Source organism: Schistocerca nitens, chromosome 3 (assembly GCF_023898315.1).
Source record: "Schistocerca nitens isolate TAMUIC-IGC-003100 chromosome 3, iqSchNite1.1, whole genome shotgun sequence".
NCBI lineage: Eukaryota > Metazoa > Arthropoda > Insecta > Orthoptera > Acrididae > Schistocerca > Schistocerca nitens.
In genome coordinates this window covers 867,000,716-867,021,283 of record NC_064616.1, presented here as the reverse complement: position 1 = coordinate 867,021,283, position 20,568 = coordinate 867,000,716, and the positions used below count along the sequence as shown (strand labels likewise).

Below are 20,568 nucleotides of genomic sequence, written 5' to 3'. Positions count from 1 at the left end.
AAAATGTTAGAGAATTTTACACTTTGACAGTTGGGTCACATAACCAGAAGAATTTTATTGTCTGTGACAACGGCTGCAGAAGCCTCTGCTTACAGTTCATCCAAAGGCTTATAATGGGTCTGTTACTTCATTTCCTACAGTAAAGAAATAGTTGGCAGTTTCCTACAGTAAAGAAATAGTTGGCAGGATTAAAATGTGGCGTAGTTTTCTTGAAGATAATTAATGAGAAAGACAACCTAAATGGCAACCGTGGACATAAGTATAAAAATGTGCAGTAATGTATTGACTAATTGGGAGGTACAGTTGAATGAAATAGTTCTATCTGCATATTATTATTATTATTATTATTATTATTATTATGACAAAAAGTGCTTTGACTGTGAATAAGTGAATGGATTTAATCTGTGTCATGATGAGGAGGTAGCAAGATACGCTCCTGTCAAATGGGCTGACATGAGGAGGTGCAAAAACTGAATGGAAAAGAGGAAAAATGCAGTTCAAGAATTAATAGGAAGAGAGATGTGAATTCTTCTATCTGTTGTGTGTCTACCTTCTGCCAACAAGAAACTGCCAGTATATAACGATACTATTATTGTGGAACAGGCCTCAGTGCACTTGGTTCACACAGCTGCTGCGTACACAGCCCAATCATGTTCAACAGTAGAGTTCTTGATGCTGTTCGTTATGGTATCGTAGGATCTCAGATGTCAGCAAAAGCAGATGCTGAATCAAATTTGACCAAAGGCTTCAGATTTCTGTTGACTGACAACAGGAGCAAGATGACACAGTGGAGGAAGAAAACAGAAAAAATGGAGTAGATAAGTAACTTATTGTCCTTCCAGCCCATGGTTCTGCTGCTCCCAAGTTTTAGTTGGTATTATCTGCTGCGTAAATAGAAAACAATTCACGATTAACTAAACTGAAATACATTGGATGCTTGTGTGCACAGTGACCATTGAATATTGAAATTTAGAGGAGGACAGCAGTCAGTTGCAACAATCCATAATTTATTGCAGATCTAGATTTAGACTATAACGTAATCATCAGTGCATTATCAGATTAGTCATATAGGGACCAACATGTCGGAACATAAACTTGTGGCAAATGACACGAGCGTGACAAATTACATTAGTCATTACATGTCAGAAACAAAACTAAGGCCATTGCAGTTGGAGTTTTGTTTCTGCCATATAAAGTCTTGTCATTTATCACAAGTTTATACTCCAACATGTTGGTACCTACATGACTCTTCTGGTAATGCACCGATGACTGTTATTGTCAAAATCTAGATCTGCAATAAATTATGGAATTTTTGCAGCTGACTGCTGTCCCCCTCTAAATTTGAGAATTCAGGAATAAACCTTCTGTGGTTAATTAATAATAAAGGGTGGGCTATAATTAAACTTTCACTACTTGAGCCAATGGAGATAGAAAATTATTTACCATATTGATACCTAACTTTATAGAGATAATGCTCAGACTGTGCAGTACAGGATTTGCGGTGTTATTGGTGTCACAAGACTTGCTGTTTGGCACTGGTACTGCTATGATGACATAGTGTTGAAACACAAGCAATAGTGTGCATTACAGTTGCAGACGGTCAGCATGGATCTGGGCAAGGTGAGCTGGGCTTTTACTCATAAAGTTGTTTTATCAAAACAACAGCAATAGTTCTGCTGCTCTTCGCAAGTATTGATGCATTAAAGGGATACCGAGAGGACTGCTTTCAAGACTGGGGGGGTGAAGAATGATTCAGAAGTTTGAATTAATTGGTGATTTGGCCATTGCTCCTGAAAGAGGCTGATGGCCAGTTGTGCCACAAATTGTTGAAGAAGTTACTGTTGCCATGGCTGAGAAAGCTGGACTCAATGTGTGATCTTAAAGTGGTGCATGAACTATGTCATAACAGCTGAATATTCCGTGGTCCACAATTCGAAAAGTGCTGTGAACAATTTTGAAATGATGTCCGTATAATCTTCCAGGCTGTCATGGATGCAGATGGTCATCACATTGAGCAACATTTGTAACCTGGTATGTACCAGGGCTATCCACAAAGTACATTACGTTTTGGAATTAAAAATAAAGTATTGGAAAATTTTTTTATTATATACAGATGAAAGCCACACTTAAATACTACTTTTCTACATAGTAGGTAGGGATGCAGGATGACTTTGTTGTGGCTCTGGATGTGAGGTATGAATTGTTTGAACATCCATTGTACTTAAGTTTTGTAGCCCTCTGACTTCCAGCTATTCCCCCATCCAAAGAAATTTATGGTTGGAAAAAAAAAATGGAATCCATTGATGATGGCTAAAGTCAGCCATAGGTGGTTATAATGCAGACCATCTCATTCAGAGATGGAGCACCTGTATTTAATATATGAAAAAATGAATGCTACTGTGAACAGAATTCTGTGTAAAGAATAGAGTGTTCAGTATTCAGTGATGTATTCTAGCAGTATTATTAAAATAATATGACCTTTATGACAGACATTTTTTTGTCTGTTAGGTAAGTAGCAAATGTATAAATAATAAATACATAAATGTGTCATACATACTCTATTATGCAATAATGCAGTTCCTAATCCTGACTTTCTTGTGTAGCTCTAAAATACACTGAATAATGACATGTTTTCAGGGAAACACATTTCCTCTTTTCTATGCAACATTTATTCGGCCTGTTGATGTGGATAAGTGTATTTTGCACAGTGAAAAAATGTGTAGTGATGTGCCATATTATTTTCAGTTGAGGCTGCAGGAGGGAAATGTCTGCCATGCATTGTTGATGTTCGTGATGAGAAGCAAGTAATTTCAGCTGTAGAAGCAGCTGTTAAAAAATTTGGAGGCATTGACATAGTGATAAATAATGCAAGTGCAATTTCACTTACTGGGACCCTTAATACAGAAATGAAGAGATATGACCTTATGCATCAGATAAATACCAGAGGCACATTTTTGGTGTAAGTATTTTAAGGTTGAAGTATAAAAAAATAGATCTAACATTATGCAGATGATGTAGTGAGGACCCACTACATATTGTCCTTATTAATGTTTTTGTGTGTGGTGCGTGGGGTAGGCGTTCGGTCTGAGGTGCCTTCTCACAGTCCGTGCGCCCCCCCCCCCCCCTCCCCCATCGGAGATTAAGAGTCCTTCCTTGGGCATGGGTGTGTGTTGTCCTTAGCGTAAGTTAAAGTTAGATTAAGCAGTGTGTAAGCTTAGGGACTGATGACCTCAGCAGTTTGGTCCCATAAGATCCTACCACAAATTTCCAAAATGGTTTTTGTGCAAAACTTTCATCATCGTTGAAGAGTTTCCCCAGAATATGATGCCAAAACAAATTAGGGAATGAAAATAGGAGAGGTAAGTTATCTTTTTGAATTGTCATCTTCAAAGACTGCTATTACCCGTAGGGAAAAATTTGCAGTGCTGAGACATTTAACATGATTTGCAACATTTGAATTCTAATTCAGTAAATATAAAAACCCAAGAATTTAGAATATTCTGTTTCATTTATTGATTTTGTCTCATGCATTATTTCTAACAGTGTGGTGAGGTCTTGAGCAGTAAAAAAAATTGGCTGTGTTGTGTTTTAAGTCGGTTCAGTGACAATCCATTAGCAGATAACCATTTAATAATGATAACTACAGGCAACTGACAGCATACATATCTTGATATGATTGATATACATATCCATACATAAACAGTAAATGCAAAGATTTTGCAAGTAAAGGTCTTTCACAGTTCTGAGAATTTAGTATAGAGTGAAGACCTTATATTCTGCAACATGAGTTTGTATTGGTACATAGTGCACACCAACTACATAGTGCTAGTATTGTAACTGAGGTTACAGGCAGTGTGGAACCACTATCAGGAACATGTTCTGGAAACTGGGTTGAGATGTTGGGATACCATATGTCATTTACCACTGACACCATGTCACAGACTACACATACTTGCATTGTGTAGAAGCAAAGTTAACTGGGAAATTAAATGACACACTGTGGTTTTCAGTAATGAGTCTTATCTGACGATAGCCTTGGAAGCTAAAAGCTGGTTCATAATTAACTATTAAATATTATTGTGGAATGGTAATACTGTGTATTCAAGTTATCAATCTTGTTTCTGTTTGTAGCTTTCAGTCCAGGGTCAACATATTCATAGATAATTTATTGAAAGGTTACAGGAAACAGCCAGTGATTCTTGAGACCTGTACCTCTCCAATTCCTGGAATCAAAGTGCAGGAAGCTATTGGCTATAACAGCAGGACTGATCTGTTAATTGGTGAAGGGAGGCTGAATGCATACCAATATGTGACAAGAATGTTAAACTTTGTCGTCAAACCCTTTATGACCATGGTACCAAATAGCATATTTTTGCAGAATAATGAAAGACCCCACATTGCAGTTCACACCATAAACACCATGAGGAATGTCTGGGATGTGATGATGGAAGATATATATACTTTCATATCTTCCTCAGCCAGCACTCTTCATGAACTGATATTTTTTTACCAAACCACAATGAATACAAGAATGTATTTGTGCCCGTGGGGGTCACATCTCATACTAATGTAGATGATGGACACCACTTCTGAATGGAATGAAAATTTAATCATTTAATACATCTTATGTGACAAACATCTCCAGTTTGTAAGCAAAGCATGTAAGCAAAATAAAGACTATAAGTAACAACTCACAGTATAGATGAGCCCTTAAGTAGCAGAAAGTCACGTAAACAATATTTGGGACTTGGAACTTGACATTTGGACAATATTAAACCAGAACTGCCGGCCGGTGTGGCCGTGCGGTTAAAGGCGCTTCAGTCTGGAACCGCGTGACCGCTACGGTCGCAGGTTCGAATCCTGCCTCGGGCATGGATGTGTGTGATGTCCTTAGGTTAGTTAGGTTTAAGTAGTTCTAAGTTCTAGGGGACTGATGACCACAGATGTTAAGTCCCATAGTGCTCAGAGCCAAGCCAAAACCAGAACTACCAGTAACTTATGAGCCAAGTCATTTGTTTAGGGAACATATTTACTTCTGTTTAGTATATTCCATGAATGATCAAGGAGATGATTCAAGGAGAATGAGATATTTGGTGAATAAGAATATTTTTACTAATTTCATTGTTACACATAATGTGGTACACTGGATTCTATTATAAAGCTCATTCAAAAAATATAACATACATATGTCACTTTTATTTCAGATCAAAAGTGTGCTTGCCATACTTGAAGAATAGCAAAAATCCTCATATAATAAATATTAGTCCACCATTGAACATGTCTCCTCATTGGTTCAAAAACCATGTTGCATATACTATGGCCAAATATGGGATGTCAATGTGTGTCTTGGGGATGGCAGATGAATTTAAGGAAGATGGAATAGCAGTGAACGCACTGTGGCCAAAAACAGGTAAGGAAATGTTGCTTTGTGATTTCTTATTTCTGAATTTCGAAGTGGCCAGCTGGGAAACTGAAATACTCACTTCAGGTTTCTAGAGAACATTAAGACTGACTGAAAGTTGTTCTCCCTGCAGTATTGATACTGCATAAAAAAATGAACTGAAATGTCATGTAAGTGCATAAGAATATGTAAATGTCTGTAAGAAAGCTCACGATTGGTGGTGGCATGGGATAGATGGGTGATATGGGACAGAGTAAGAGGCTGTTGTTAGTCAGGAATTTTGGTGTATGTTGCAAGTATTATTTCCCACAATCATAGCTTGTTTGAATATGCTGAATCCTTGCTTGCAATGTGAAAAAATCACAGTATAATCTTCTGGACAGGTGTTAAAAAAGAATTTAATTGCAATCAAAATGACTGAAATTTCCTTTTATATATTACATATTTATTGATATATTACATACATTTAGAAACAGGTATATAAAAAGATGGACAAAATTTCAAAGCATTTGGTGAAGAACTTTGACATTTAAGACTTTGAACAAATGACTGTGAGATTTTTGCTAACAACTTGTCCCCTTTATATACCATATGGTACTCCAGTAGGAATATAAAATACAGGTATTGGAATGTAATATTGGTCAAAATTAAGTCAATTGACCGATTACTTTCAAGTTATGTGAACACAAACTATGCAGCCTGAATTTTTGTACATAAAGATTTACAATGGATAAATTATGGCTTACCTACAGTACATTGCAAGCATTTTATAAGAAACTTCCTGGCAGATTAAAAACATGTGCTGGACTGAGACTCGGATCCAGGACCTTTACCTTTTGCAGGCAAGTGCTTTACCAATTGAACTACCCAAGCACAACTAAGACCTGCCCTCACAGCTGTCCTTTCCTAGCCTATGAAAACTTGGACTTACACTTAAAGACAGTGAATGGAAATTTGCGAGTCATTATACAGCGAATACACATGATTAAAAATTAAGGTTGCTGTGTATTAAGTCCTTTAGTTATAGCTGTGTTGAAGCTGACACAGATTTTATTCACACCACTACATAACTTGTAAATAAAATTAAAAGGCAAAATAATATTACACTAGCCAGAGCAATTATTGTTTGTGCTTCCCAAACACTAAACAAGTTGCACTTCGTTTCTATTATGTTTCCTTATAAGTCTTTTATCCTAATTTATTTGTGAGAAAGTGTTCATGTGTTCATTGGAAATAACAAATAGAAGATGCATAGTATAGTGTCTGATTAACTCTCTGGAAATAGAGCCTAATGTAGACTAGCAGCTATATCTTACTTCATAAACTTACACTAAACATCATTTGTAAATATGAATAAACTGATACTAATACGTTCAGAATTCTTAAATGACACTTTTTATCATGACAGTTTCACCCAAAAAGAAATAAATTTTTGTAGTAACACTGTTCACGTTTACGTCGCACTTCACTTAGCGTAGACCGGGACTGTGTCCTAGGCATGCCCGATGTTGACTGACTGGGCACGGCCCGTGCTGCTGGAGTTGTTGTTGTTGTTGTTGTTGTTCTTGTTGTTACGCCGGCAGAGGTCGCGTCCGAATTCTCACGTGCCCTCTGGTGGACGGGACTCTACTTGCGGAAACTACCGCCCGTGACGCGCCGTGCCAATGTGCGCCTCCCGCGATCTTTCTGGTGGCTACTACTCCTCCTCCTTCGGGGGGTGAAGCCACTGTGATCCACTGCGTCGGAAGGTGGAGCATCGGTTAGGAGCGATGACCTCCACATCCATTGGATGGCTGGAGTCGAGGGGATCTGCCAACCCTCGAGCTGGAACCTTCGAATACGGCTGGAAGTGACCCACACGAAGAGGCCCCCGTCGTCCCACAACCGGAGCTCGGGACAGAACGGGTGACAAGCTGTCGAACTCCGGATCCCGTTCCACCTGGGGAGGGGCAAGACCCAGTGGTGGGGACGAAGGGGAAGGGACAACCACAGGTGAATTAGCCCCCTGAGAAACCGAACCTGCTAGGGGGGCCGGCTCTCGCTGGGGCATCTCGAATGATGGCGATGCCGGTGCTGGAGCTACTGGAGGCTGCCAAGGCTGAGAATCATCGCAGTGCGGCAGTCACAGCGGGGAGAGGAGGTAACGTCCCCTGTGAAACAAATACAGGTGCCGGCAATGGGGAAGCCGGTGTCCGAGAGGTCGGAGGGTGGGTGCCCGAACGTGGACGTAGCTGATTTTGGTGACGACGTACCACCCGATCCCCCGCCTGCAAGGTATAGAGCCGGCGGCCATTTCGGCGCAGGACCACCGCCGGTATCCAACGTGGATTGCGACCAAACCCACGGGCCCAGACCGACATACCCAGTGGAAAGCCAGGTACTTCGTTTTGTGAAGACTGGCGAGGACCAGGCCGGAGGAGGTGCAGCAGAGTCCTAGGTTGACGCCCATGGAGGAGCTCTGCGGGGCTGCGGTCGCCCATTGGTGTGGTCCGGTATGCCGTCAAGAAAAACGTCAAGGCTTCCTCTGCAGGAAATTAGTGCACATACTTTTTCATCTGCGTCTCAAATGTGCGCACCATGCGCTCGGCTTCCCCATTCGATTGTGGATGGAAGGGGGGAGAGCAAACGTGCCGAATACCGAAGCGCCTACAAAAATCCTGGAAGGTCTGCGAAATAAACTGCGGTCCATTGTCTGAGACCAGGGCGATTGGCAGACCTTCCACAGAAAAGATTTTTGCTAGTGCCTGGATTGCAACTTCTGAAGTGGTTGAGGAGCAGCGAACCACATATGGGAATCGGGAATAAGCATCAATGACAATGAGCCAAAAGCCATTGAGAAACGGGCCCGCAAAATCGATGTGAACACGTTCCCATGCTTGTGTTGCCGGCGGCCATGAAGAGAACGCTGCCCTGGGAGATGCTTGTTGGCTCACACACTGGGAACAGGCGGCCACCAAGTGCTCAATTTCTCTGTCAATACTGGGCCAGTACACATGTCTGCGAGCCAAGGTTTTAGTACGGGAAACACCCCAGTGCCCCGCATGTAATAACGTGAGGACCTCCCTTCGTAAACCTGCAGGAACAACCACGCGAGGAGCTGTATCATCGGTAGCCAGAAGGAGAACTCCTTCCAAGACCGAGAGGCGGTCTCGTAGAAGAAAATAATTACGAAGAGGGTCCGAGGCCCGGCCTGGAGGGCGGGAGGACCACCCCTGCTGAATGAGGCGAACTACTTGCCGGAGAACCGGGTCAGCCGCCGTTTCCCTGGCGACTCGAGAACTAGTGATCGGAAAGCCATCAACTGCTTGGCGGGATGCCACATCCAAATGAAAACACATAATCTCCTCTCGATCGAACGTAGGATCCGGGCCCACCGGAAGACGGGAAAGAGCGTCGGCGTTGGCATGCTGTCCTGTAGGGCGAAAATGAATGTCATAATGGTACTTAGAGAGGAACAAGGCCCAGCGCTGTAGTCTGTGGGCCGCCCTATCCGGAATCTGAGAGGTGGGGCCAAATGACGATATTAACGGCTTATGGTCAGTGATTAACTGAAACTTCGTGCCGTACAAGAAAGGGTGAAACTTGGTAACAGCGTAGACAATGGCCAAAGCCTCTTTTTCCACCTGGGAGTAATGGGCCTGTGCGGGACTAAGCGTTTTAGACGCAAACGCCAGTGGTTGCTCAGAACCGTCTGCATTGCGATGGGCCAGGACCGCCCCCACCCCATACTGCGAAGCATCTGTAGCCAGGACCAACGGCTTACGGGGATCAAAAGTAGCCAAACAAGGGGCTGAAGTGAGGAAGCCCTTCAACGAGGTGAACGCTCGCTCGCATGCAGGCGACCAATCAAAAGGAACACCCTTGTGCAGAAGGCAGTACAGGGGGTGGGCTATAGTGGAAGCCCTGGGAATGAACCAGTGGTAATAGGCTATCTTGCCTAAAAAAGCTTGTAACTCTTTCAGCGAAGTGGGCCGAGGAAGGTTGACGATACCTTGGACCAAACTTCCTAGTGGCTGTATGCCATGCCGAGATATGGTGTAGCCCACATACTCAATGGACGGTTGGAAGAAGGTTGACTTATGCAGGTTGCAACGCAAGCCCACAGACCTGAATTTGAGAAAGAGGGTGCGAAGGTTGTGCGAGTGTTCCTTCGTGCTGCGGCCTGTGACAATTATGTCATCCAGGTAATTAATACAATGAGGGATTGTCGACATGACATGCTCAAGATAACGCTGGAATATCGCCGGGGCACTGGATATTCCAAAAGCCAACCGCTGGTATTGGTAAAGGCCAAACGGGGTGTTGACGACCGCCAGCCGTTTGGAGTCCTCATCAAGAGGTATCTGATGATAAGCCTCCGACAGATCGATTTTCGAAAAATATTGGCCACCCGCCACGGAGGAGAACAATTCATCAGCACGAGGCAAAGGATAGGTATCCACCACCAATTGGGAATTAATGGTGGCCTTGAAATCGCCACAAAGACGTAAGTTTCCTGAGGGCTTCTTGACAATAACGAGGGGCGAAGCCCACTCACTGGAAGAAACGGGAAGAACGACCCCTAGGGCTGTCAGCCGGTCTAGCTCTTCCTTTACCTGAGGGCGGAGAGCCACGGGGATCTGTCTCGCGCGTAGAAAACGCGGGCGAGCCGACGCCTTCAACGTTAAGTGAGCTTCAAAATCGGAAACACGCCCCAGGCCCTCCTCAAAAATATCTGGAAAGTCTGAGATCAAAGATTCCAATGAGTGATAGGGAACGTCTTCGGAGACCAACTGTATGGTGTCAGCAATAGAAAAACCGAAAGCCTGAAAGGCATCCAGGCCAAAAAGGTTAGCGGAGCTCGCATCACTGACAACAATAAAAGTAATAGGCCGAGTGACTGATTTGTAAGTCACGTCGGTAGTGAATTGACCCAGTAGGGGAATGAACTGTTGACCATAACCGCGTAGACGCCGGTAAACTGGCGCCAACGGGGGCGATCCAAGGTCGGAATAAGTTTGTGCATTCAACAACGAAACTGCCGCCCCCGTATCTACTTGCAGTTGTAACCGGCGCGACCGAACCGACACCTCGATAAAGAGTTTGTGGGCCGATGTGTCGGGAGCCTGGCCCGATGAAACTTCCTGAATGTCAACGTCCATGTCCTCTGTACCTGCTTCCTTCGATTCTTTTGAGGCTGAGCGGCAAACTTTAGCAATGTGACCTTTTTTTATTACATTTGCGACAAACGGCCCAACGCTGGGGGCACTCTGACCGATCGTGATGTATATAGCACGACGCACAGGACGGCAACGGGCCGGCGGCCGGAATTCTGTGTACGCGCCGTGCGGGAGCGGCCGTAACGGCCGGATTGTACCGCTCGCACGTCGTCCACCCCGGACACAGTGGACGCGGCCGCGCCACCCTGAACCTCCGCGACGTCGCACCACGCTTCCAGCTGTTGACCTGCCGCGTGAGAGACTTCATACGATTGAGCAATGGACAGAACTTCCTCGAGGGAAGGGTCTTCTAACTGCAGGGCCCGTTGCCGGACCTCCCTATCAGGGGCCGAACGAACAATGACGTCGCGTACCATAACGTGGGCATACGACTCTCGCGACTGCTCCGTGACAAAATGTCACTTGCGACTAAGACCGTGCAGGGTAGAGGCCCACGCCCGGTAAGACTGATGGGGCTGTTTCTTGCATTGATAGAACTCGACCCTAGCCGCCACAACATGCGTGCGGCGGCGATAATATGAAGACAGCAACGAACACAATGCGTCAAAAGACAAGGACGAGGGTTCCTGCAACGGCGCTAGCTGCCGCAAAACTTGATACAGCGAGGGAGATATCCAAGACAAGAAGAGAGCACGACATACCTCCGCCTCGGCAACATGAAACGCCTGGAAATGCTGCCGAAGGCGATGTTCATATGCGTCCCAATCCTCCGCCGTCTCGTCATACGGGGGAAAGGGAGGAGGGAACTGCGCCGGAGCAGACGGCGTGGAGAGCAACGCCGGAAGTACTTGTTTCATGGTGGCCATGAGTTCCGTCTGCTGCGCAACCAAAACTCGCACCAAATCCTCCATGCCGTGGAGAAACTGCGAAACCGGAACGACGACGCAACACGCGAAAGAACGACCCTACTCGTCGCCAATTGTGTAGTAACACTGTTCACGTTTACGTCGCACTTCACTTAGCGTAGACCGGGACTGTGTCCTAGGCATGCCCAATGTTGACTGACTGGGCACGGCCCGTGCTGCTGGAGTTGTTGTTGTTGTTCTTGTTGTTACGCCGGCAGAGGTCCCGTCCGAATTCTCACGTGCCCTCTGGTGGATGGGACTCTACTTGCGGCAACTACCGCCCGTGACGCGCCATGCCAATGTGCGCCTCCCGCGATCTTTCTGGTGGCTACTACAATTTTTCTATGCACTGGTGGTAATCAGAGCAGGTACAGTTAACGTACAAACATACCATAATTTGACCCTTGAACAGACTCCTGTATGGACGACACAGTAATAGACATCCCTGGTGTAGAAGAACAACTGAAAGAGTTGATAACAAATAAGTCAGCAGGTGTAGATGGAATCCCATTTCAGTTTTTCAAAGAGTACTCTACAGCATTGGCCCCATACATAGCTTGCATTTATTGTGACTCTTGCCCAGTGCAAAGTCCCAAGCGACTGGAAAAAATACAGGTGACTCCTCTATGCAAGAAAGGCAAAAGAACGGACCTACAAATTTACAGACCAGTATCCCTAAACATTGGTTTGCTGCAGAATTCTTGAGTGCATTCAGTTCAAATATAATAAACTTTCTTGAGACAGAGAATCTTATTTCACAAATCAGCACGGTTTTAGAAAGCTTTGCTCATGCAAAACTCAGCTTACCCTTTTCTCATCTGATAGACTGTGAAATATGGATGAGGGGCAACAGGCAGATTCCATATTTCTAGATTTCCAGAAAGTGTTTAACAATGTGCCCCATTGCAGGCTGTTAAACAAAGTACGAGTATATGGAATAGATCCACAGGTATGCCAGTGGCTCGAAGACTTTTTAAGCAATAGGATCCAGCATGGTGTCCTTGATGGCGAGTGTTCAACAAAGACGAGGGTATCTGCATCTACCTCTACATCTACATCTACATCGATACTCCGCAAGCCACTGTACGGTGCTTGATGGAGGGCACCCTGTACCTCAGCTAGTCATTTCCTCTCTTGTTCCACTCGCAAATAGAGGGGAAAAGCGACTGTCTATATTCCTCCATATGAGCCCTAATTTCTCGTATCTTATCTTCATGATCCTTAAACACAATGTATGTTGGTGGAATCATTTGGCAGTCAGCTTCCAATGCCGGTTCTGTAAATTTTCTCAATAGAGTTTCTTGAGAAGAACATTGCCTCCCCTCCAGGGATTCCCATTTGAGTTCCCGAAGCATCTCCATAACACTTACATGTTGTTCGAACCTTTCGGTGACAAATCTAGCTGCATGCCTCTGAATTGCTTCAGTTTATTCCTTTAATCCAACCTCTTACAGATCCCAAACACTCGGGCAGTACTCAAGAATAGGTCACACCAGTGTCTTATATGCAGTCGTCAGGTGTGCCCCAGGAAAGTGTGATAGGACTGCTATTATTCTGTGTGTATATATATATATATATATATATATATGATTTGGCGGAAATTTGCGGTTGTTTGCTGATGATGCTGTGGTGTATGGTAAGGTGTCGAAGTTGAGTGGCTGTAAGATGATACAAGGTGACTTAGACAAAATTTCTAGCTGGTGCAATGAATGGCAGCTAGGTCGAAATGTTGAAAAAAAATTGTAAGTTAATGTGGATGAATAGGAAAAACAAACCCATAAAATTCAGATACAACATTAGTAGTGCCCCACTTGACACAGTCTTGTCATTTACATATTTGGGTGTACGGCTGCAAAGCAATATGAAATGGAATGAGCATTTGAGGATTGCAGTAGGGAAGGCTAATGGTTGACTTCAGTTTATTGGGAAAATTCTAGGAATGTGTGGTTCACCTGTACAGGAGACTGCATATAGGATGCTAGTGTGACCTATTCTTGAGTACTGCTTGAGTGTCTTGGATCTGTAACAGGTCTGATTAAAGGAAGATATTGAAGCAGTTCATGGGCAGGCTGCTAGATTTGTTACTGGTAGGTTTGAACAACACCCAAGTGTTACAGTGGTGCTTCAGGAACTGAAATGGGAATCCCTTGAAGGAAGGCAACATTCTTTTCGAGGAACACTATTGAGAAAATTCAGAGAACTGGCATTTGAAGCGGACTGCAGAACTATTGTACTGCCTCCAATGTACTTTGTGTGTAATGACCATGAAGATAAGATACGTGAAATTAGGACTCATACAGAGACTTGCACAAACTAGTTTTTCCCTCGCTTTATTTGCGAATGGAACAGAAAGAAAATGGCTAGTAGTGGTACAGGATACCCACCGCCCCACATGCTGTACAATGGATTGTGGAGTATTTATGTAGATGTAGATGTAGAAGTAGAGTATGAAAATCTAGTGTCGTAGTCTAAAGCTACATAAATACAGCCATGAACCCTCATTTAGAATATTAATTATTGTGAAATGAAGTGGATGAATTGATGGCATGAAATGAATGGATATGAAGTGTCGTGGAATGATATCGGAACAAGCCTTTCAGGTGTGTTGAACTTGCAATATGTAGTGGCAATAGAAAATTTGTGCCTGACCAGTATTCAAACCCATATTTTCTGGTTATTATGAGCAGTTAGTTGCATTAACCATTGAACTGTCTAACCATGCCTCAAAGCCTGACTCAAACTTTCATTGTCACTGACAGTACTAATTTTCTCAGTTGTCACTTGTTAATTACAGTGCAGGTTCAGCATATCTAACAATTTGCATCGATAGCACTTCATGTCATTCTGTCTCCATTGATTTCACTCCCATGGAACCATTCACTTTATTTTGGAACATTTAATTCAGTTCGAATTAGTGATAGGGTAGTTCACAATAATCCACACAGTCCATTCCTCCAGTGGGATGTAGCCATGGGATAACCTGCAGTGGTGGTGGTGGTGGTGGTGGTGGTGGTGGTGGTGGTGGTGGCGGTGGCGGCGGAGGCGGCGGAGGCGGCGGCGGCGGTGGTATTGGGAACCATTAGTGGAACCATCAGTGGCAACAGGAGGTTGAGTCAGTCTTGGTAGTGTGGTTAGGTAGCCTAATGATTAAGACAGTTTCATGTGCAGTGCTCTCTTACCAACTGGATGCCAACATGTCAAATCTTGACTCAATACCAGATATGCTGCCAGACTGCCAAGTGCTCAAATGGCATAATTGTTCACAAAAAGCAGGAAATCCACATTCAAGGTCCAATATCATAAAATTTCAATTGTCTCGGCATATTCATTAATTATTTTACTTACGGCTTAAAAACATTTGACATCTTGCCAGTGAAAGGCAAAGTTTTGGGTTAGTTGCCAGTCGAGAACACAATTTTAATTGGTTATGATGTTTCAAGATTCTAGTATCTTTACTTATTCATTTACATCAGGAAAAAATTCTGTTTTGCAGGTGTATTTCTTTATTATCTAGCATGAATCCTCATTATTGTGAAGTCCCCCCCCCCCCCCCCCCCTCCTCTCCCCCCTTATTGTAAACTTCCACAATGCCAAGCAGAAACATATTTTTAACAGATACCAAAAACTTGCATTTCACTAACTGTGTGCCATATATTTTCCTTATCAGTAACAAATGATATTCCTTAACTGTAAAAAATCTCAGTGGTTCTCTTCGTCCAGTGTTTTCTTTAAGTATTTTCATGAAATCTGTGAATTATTACATCAGTTACTCTTTACACAAAGAAGATGAAAGTGAGTAAAAAATAAAAGAACTTCGCATGTCTGTTGATATGTCCCTAGTATTGATGCGCGCCACATAGATTTGCTGGTAGTGGCTAGGAAACAGACCGTGGTGATAACGTCTATCAGTGGTGCGAGCAGTAGTTGCTTGGCGACAGGCAGTGGAAGCAGTTGCTTGTGCGACTCACAGATTTGAAATGCAACATACTGTCAATTGGGGCCTGGTGTGTGAAGTGACAGAGAGGAAGCGGCAGTGGCTGTTGTAATTGAGAAGTGCAATTTAGGTAATGTGGCAGGACCCTGGTACAACCTGCTACGAGCCAAGAACAGCAGGGATACACTAAGTTAAGTATCCTTCACTGTCCAGTTGAAAGCCAGTTACAGGGTTCAGAGGTTTCCAATGGTTCTTTGTTGGTTTGTCTCCTTGAATTTGGTTTCGTAACTGTCATAGTGTTAAGTGTCAAAAAATTTTATTCGAACAGTCAGTACAAAACTGTATCAATTCGTGAGTAACTGCCACAGTATGTTAGCACATGTAAATATAGTTGAGCATTTTAAAGCAAGTTAAAGAATAGATGTTAAAGTGTGTTAGTGGCTGAAAATTTCATTGGAATAACCAGTATAAGGCTGTATCTGCTTTGAGAATAACTGCCACAGTGTGTTAGTGTACCTGACTGTATTTCAACTTCTGTTGCAAGTTGAAGAATAGATGACACAGTGTGTTAATGGCAAAAAAGTTCATTGGAACAGCTAGCAGGGTGTTAGTGCCTATAAATGCATTTGAATGTGTGTGTCTAATTAGCAAATATGTGCTACTATCTGTTAGTAGTGGTTAACTCATTTGAGAAATACTGTGTAAAACTGTTACTACTTTGGTAGTAACTGCTCCAGGCTGTAACATTTGTAAATGGAGTTGAATTTTGCTCCTTGTCAAAGTATGTCATACACTGTTAATGGTCGGACAGTTTGCATGAGGTGTATATACCAGTTCGTTCTTCGAAGGCAACTGCTCTAATGAACTGCTGATTGTAAAATCATTGAAATTTCAATACATTCTTTTCAAGAAAGAGTAATTGCTGTTGTGGGCTAGTGCCTGTAAATTGCATATTGAGGAAAGTCTTAATATTTTAAAGTGTTTAATATTCAGCATATGTTGCGTAACAGAGTAATTGCTGCAGTGGGGTAGTCTCCATAGTTCTTAGCTGGTGTTAAAAAAAATAGTTTGTGGGCTAGTGCCCATAAGTTTATACATTATATGTTAATTTTAACAAAAGTAATTGCTGCAGTGGGGTAGGCCTCGTAAACTTAACTTAGGGGAAAGTTTCTAAAGTAACTGTTGCTCAGTGACAAATTGTTTGTAACTTGGTTTGTTAATAAATTGTTGTTCTAAATGTCCAGTGGCTTCCACGCCAGGACCTCATGTCCTAGCTTACCAGCTCTAAGGTACTCGTACTTCCATCTTTTCACCCTGTGTGCGACAGTGGTATCAGACCTAACGAATTGCAAATTTAGAGAAAATATGAAATAGTTTCACTAAATTAAAATTAATTTTCAGGATTACAATCAGTTCTCAGCTGTTGCAACAAATTAACCAAAAATCAAATTTCTCATCATTTTCGAAATAAAAACTGTCGAAACAGGCCGGCCGAAGTGGCCGTGCGGTTAAAGGCGCTGCAGTCTGGAACCGCAAGACCGCTACGGTCGCAGGTTCGAATCCTGCCTCGGGCATGGATGTTTGTGATGTTCTTAGGTTAGTTAGGTTTATCTAGTTCTAAGTTCTAGGGGACTAATGACCTCAGCAGTTGAGTCCCATAGTGCTCAGAGCCATTTGAACCATTTTTTGTCGAAACAGTGGCATAACAAATGATCAACACATTCTGCTTAATCAGTGTCTTAGATGTCAAATGTTTTCAATCTGTAAATAAAATAATTAATGAACATGCTTGACAATTGGAAATTTGTAATACCAGACCCCAAACACAGATTTCCTGCTTTTTGTGAGCAATTAAGCTATTTGAGCAACAGTCAATCTGGCAGCATCTCTGGTACTGAGTCAGGATTACATATGTACTTTGGTGTCCAGTTGGTAAGAATAATGTGCATGAAACTGAAGATCTTGATTTGTGCACTGTTCCAGCACATAGTATCAATTTGTAGGGAATTTCCATTGCCGACTACACTAACCTGAAGTCTTATTCCGAATGCTCTGTGTTTGACTCGGTCCATTAAATCACATTTTTTTATTGTGTTGTTTGAAAATCATTCTTTATCTAAGCCATGATGACAATTGTGTGTCCGACCTGCACAATATAGGGGTCCAGGTGTGTGTGTTGATGACTCAACATTTCTGCTACAGAGTTAAGTTTCTGATTATTTTGAGACATTTTACAAGCAAACATAAACATAAAACTATTCCTGAGTTTTAAAGTGCTTTACAAATTGCCGAATAACTTTGTTCCAGCAATTCATACTGCTGCAATTGAGATGCTAAGTGGCCCAGAATCAGGAAGATACTCGCGGAAACCAGAAATTGTTGCAGATGCTGCTTATGCAATAATGACAAAAGACCCAAAAACCTTTACAGGAAACTTTATAATTGATGAAGACATTTTAAGAGAATGTGGCATTCAAGATTTTAAACAATATGCTGTTGATCCAGGTAAGTGAAACACATCAGTTTCAACAACTTAATTTTAAAATATTTTTAATAGTGTTAAAACATTTACAGTTTTGCTAATTTTCCTTATTACATGTTATGGTATTTATGTGAAGGTGTGCATTTGTATGTTGCAAGCGTTGATTACATTCTTTTCAACAGAGATATTTATGTTAAATGTTGGACATCTGATACTAGAAATATAATAGAAAGGAAGTTACTACTACTGTAAAAGTGTTGCACTAATATTAGAATTAAGATTGTTCTTTGACTCCTGAGATGGCGGAAGATTAGAGTTTAATATTATGTTGCCAGCAAAGTCATTGGAGAAGGAACACATGTTTGGCTTAACAAGAACGGGGAAGGAAATTAGCTGTGCCTTTTCAAAGGAATCATCATGACATTTTCCTTACACGATTTAGATATACCATATAAAACCTAGAACTGGTTAGCTGAACAGAGATTTAAATCTCACTCTTTCAGAATAAAACTCCAATGTGCAAACCAGTGCACCACTTCATTTGGTTCCTTCACTCTCCCCCAACTCTATACTGCTACAGCGAATTCTTTCCCCTTTTCTTCTACAAATGAAGCTTGTATTCTCTGAATGTGCATTTTTACTTGGCTAGCCAGTTTATGAATTGTAATGAATGGTACATCGTTATCACTTGTTAATGATGTGCAGAAAGCACTATCTGTTTACTTATGTATGAGTAGAATTTCTCTGCTTTCAACATCATGGTCATGCAATTTCTATCTAGTACGTAGTGATATCTTGTTTGGTTCTTCTGAGAAGGTAACATCTGGAAATTATGAGTAGTTCCTAGCAACAGTGGTCAATGTCTTCTTAGCATTCTTCACTATAGTTTGTTGAACATATCTGTGAATTCAAACTCTGACTGAACAATCCTAAATAAAAGGATCCAAACCACCACACAAGCCTTTTATGGGTGGTGGTCTTACTGACTAAGCTACCCGGGCTTAATTCACAACATGCTTTCAAAGCTCCAACTCTGTCATTGGCTGTCTCATATTTCTTAAATGTCGCAAAGGCTTTCTGGCATCCCGTACAGCACTAGCACTCCTTGAAATAAGGATACTGCAGAGAAATATCTGTTAAATATTCTAAACGGAGTACAGTATGTTGCTGAGTGAAAAATTCATCCTAGAAGGCTATAGGATTTTCTCAACTATCTCCTTTCGTCAGGGGCTTTTAATCCAACACACTTTGTATGAGTGCTTCTGGGAATTTTGGATAATAAGATTAATTACTGGCAGAAATGAAGCTATGAAGGATATCACAAGTCGTGCATGGGTAGCTCAGTAAGAGGATTGCCTGCAAAAGTAAAGGGTCAATTTGAGTTGTGGTATGACACAGTCTGTTAATATATCAGCGAAAGCTTGCAAATTTCAGTAGCTTTGTACACACTCTCTCTCTCTCTCTCTCTCTCTCTCTCTCTCTCTCTCTCTCTCTCTCTCTCTCTCTCTCTCTCTGTACATCACTAGTATGTACTTGTTTACTGCTATTATAGTAGTTAATATTATCATACAATGTTTCATGGGCTGTAAAACTCATTAATATATTGGGGTATAATGGGAAGGTGTGCACGAGTGGCTCCCTGCTGGTGGTGGGCGGAGAGGAAGGTGATGTAGGCAGCCAATTTGTTGCCAAAACTCCTCATTATAATTGTACACGAATTCATGGGAGTGTATCTGCAGTAGGCAGTGGTGGTGTCCCTTGGACCCGAGCAAGACGGTACGGACATGCCGGCAGCACGAGATGTGATGATGGGGCAGTAAAAAGGCAGCCAGTAGCCAGGGCTAGGCACACATACACAGTGGGGTTACATGGGTGATGAACACGGAACTAGAGGCAGAAGATTGGCGTTGGGTGGCAGTGGTCCCCCACAGTGCGGATCTGGCTGGAACTCACTGTGCGGCCTGAACCATGAGGTGGCAGCAGAGAGAGTGCTCTCGCTGCCCGGCCTCAGGCCGACAGCGGTCCTTAGCTCACAGCTCAGATGAGGTGGCTGGGCCTGCATCATAATTACAGCAATGACTGCTGTGGGCTGTGTGTCATCACATGGCCCAGCTGTACCGACGATGGTGGGCTGGACCTGGACATTTAAATACAACTGCCCAGGGCCGACTCTGTGGAAGAGACTCTGTGGAAGAGACTATGTTTCTATGTCCCTTGGAAATGTGAAATGTGGAACAGATTCCACTGACTAGAGTCTAGCTGTTGTCATGTGGCAGATGGTCAGTGTCGCAGACTTGGCCAATGGCTCCTGGAAATGGCTGGCACAGATGTGGCTATTTCTACTGAGGTTTCAGTATAGGTAGTAGTGACCAGCTGACAGGCTGTTGCTGTGGCCTGATTATAGTTCTGCTGTTACATGCTGTTAGTTATATGCCTCTATGTTAGAATTAATATTGTAAATTACTTCACTAAATTAATGCATATTTTCTCAATTTGATGGTGCTGTCCTGTATTGCCCAACGAGTTTTGACTGTGACTCAAGTACACTGACTTGCAAAAAATAGTCTTCTTTTTAATGATGGTTCACTGCATCCTGTATGTAAAAGGGGCATGGCATATCATCAAAAAACAGCATCCATACTGTCTTGTATGGTGAACTAATGTTCAGTGATATGGTGTGCGAACTT

The 20,568-nt window shown here is 42.6% G+C and overlaps 1 protein-coding gene across 2 annotated transcripts in view; it reads left to right on the top strand.

The window, feature by feature from the left end:
• LOC126248905 (hydroxysteroid dehydrogenase-like protein 2) overlaps nucleotides 1-20,568 on the top strand; it is a 71,869-nt gene that overhangs the window by 37,836 nt on the left and 13,465 nt on the right. For both annotated transcript variants that reach the window (XM_049950381.1, XM_049950382.1), the window contains exons 3-5: nucleotides 2,746-2,959; nucleotides 5,205-5,410; nucleotides 17,707-17,904. In XM_049950381.1, the coding sequence (XP_049806338.1) occupies nucleotides 2,746-2,959; nucleotides 5,205-5,410; nucleotides 17,707-17,904 (618 nt within the window). The remainder of the gene's footprint in view (nucleotides 1-2,745; nucleotides 2,960-5,204; nucleotides 5,411-17,706; nucleotides 17,905-20,568) is intronic.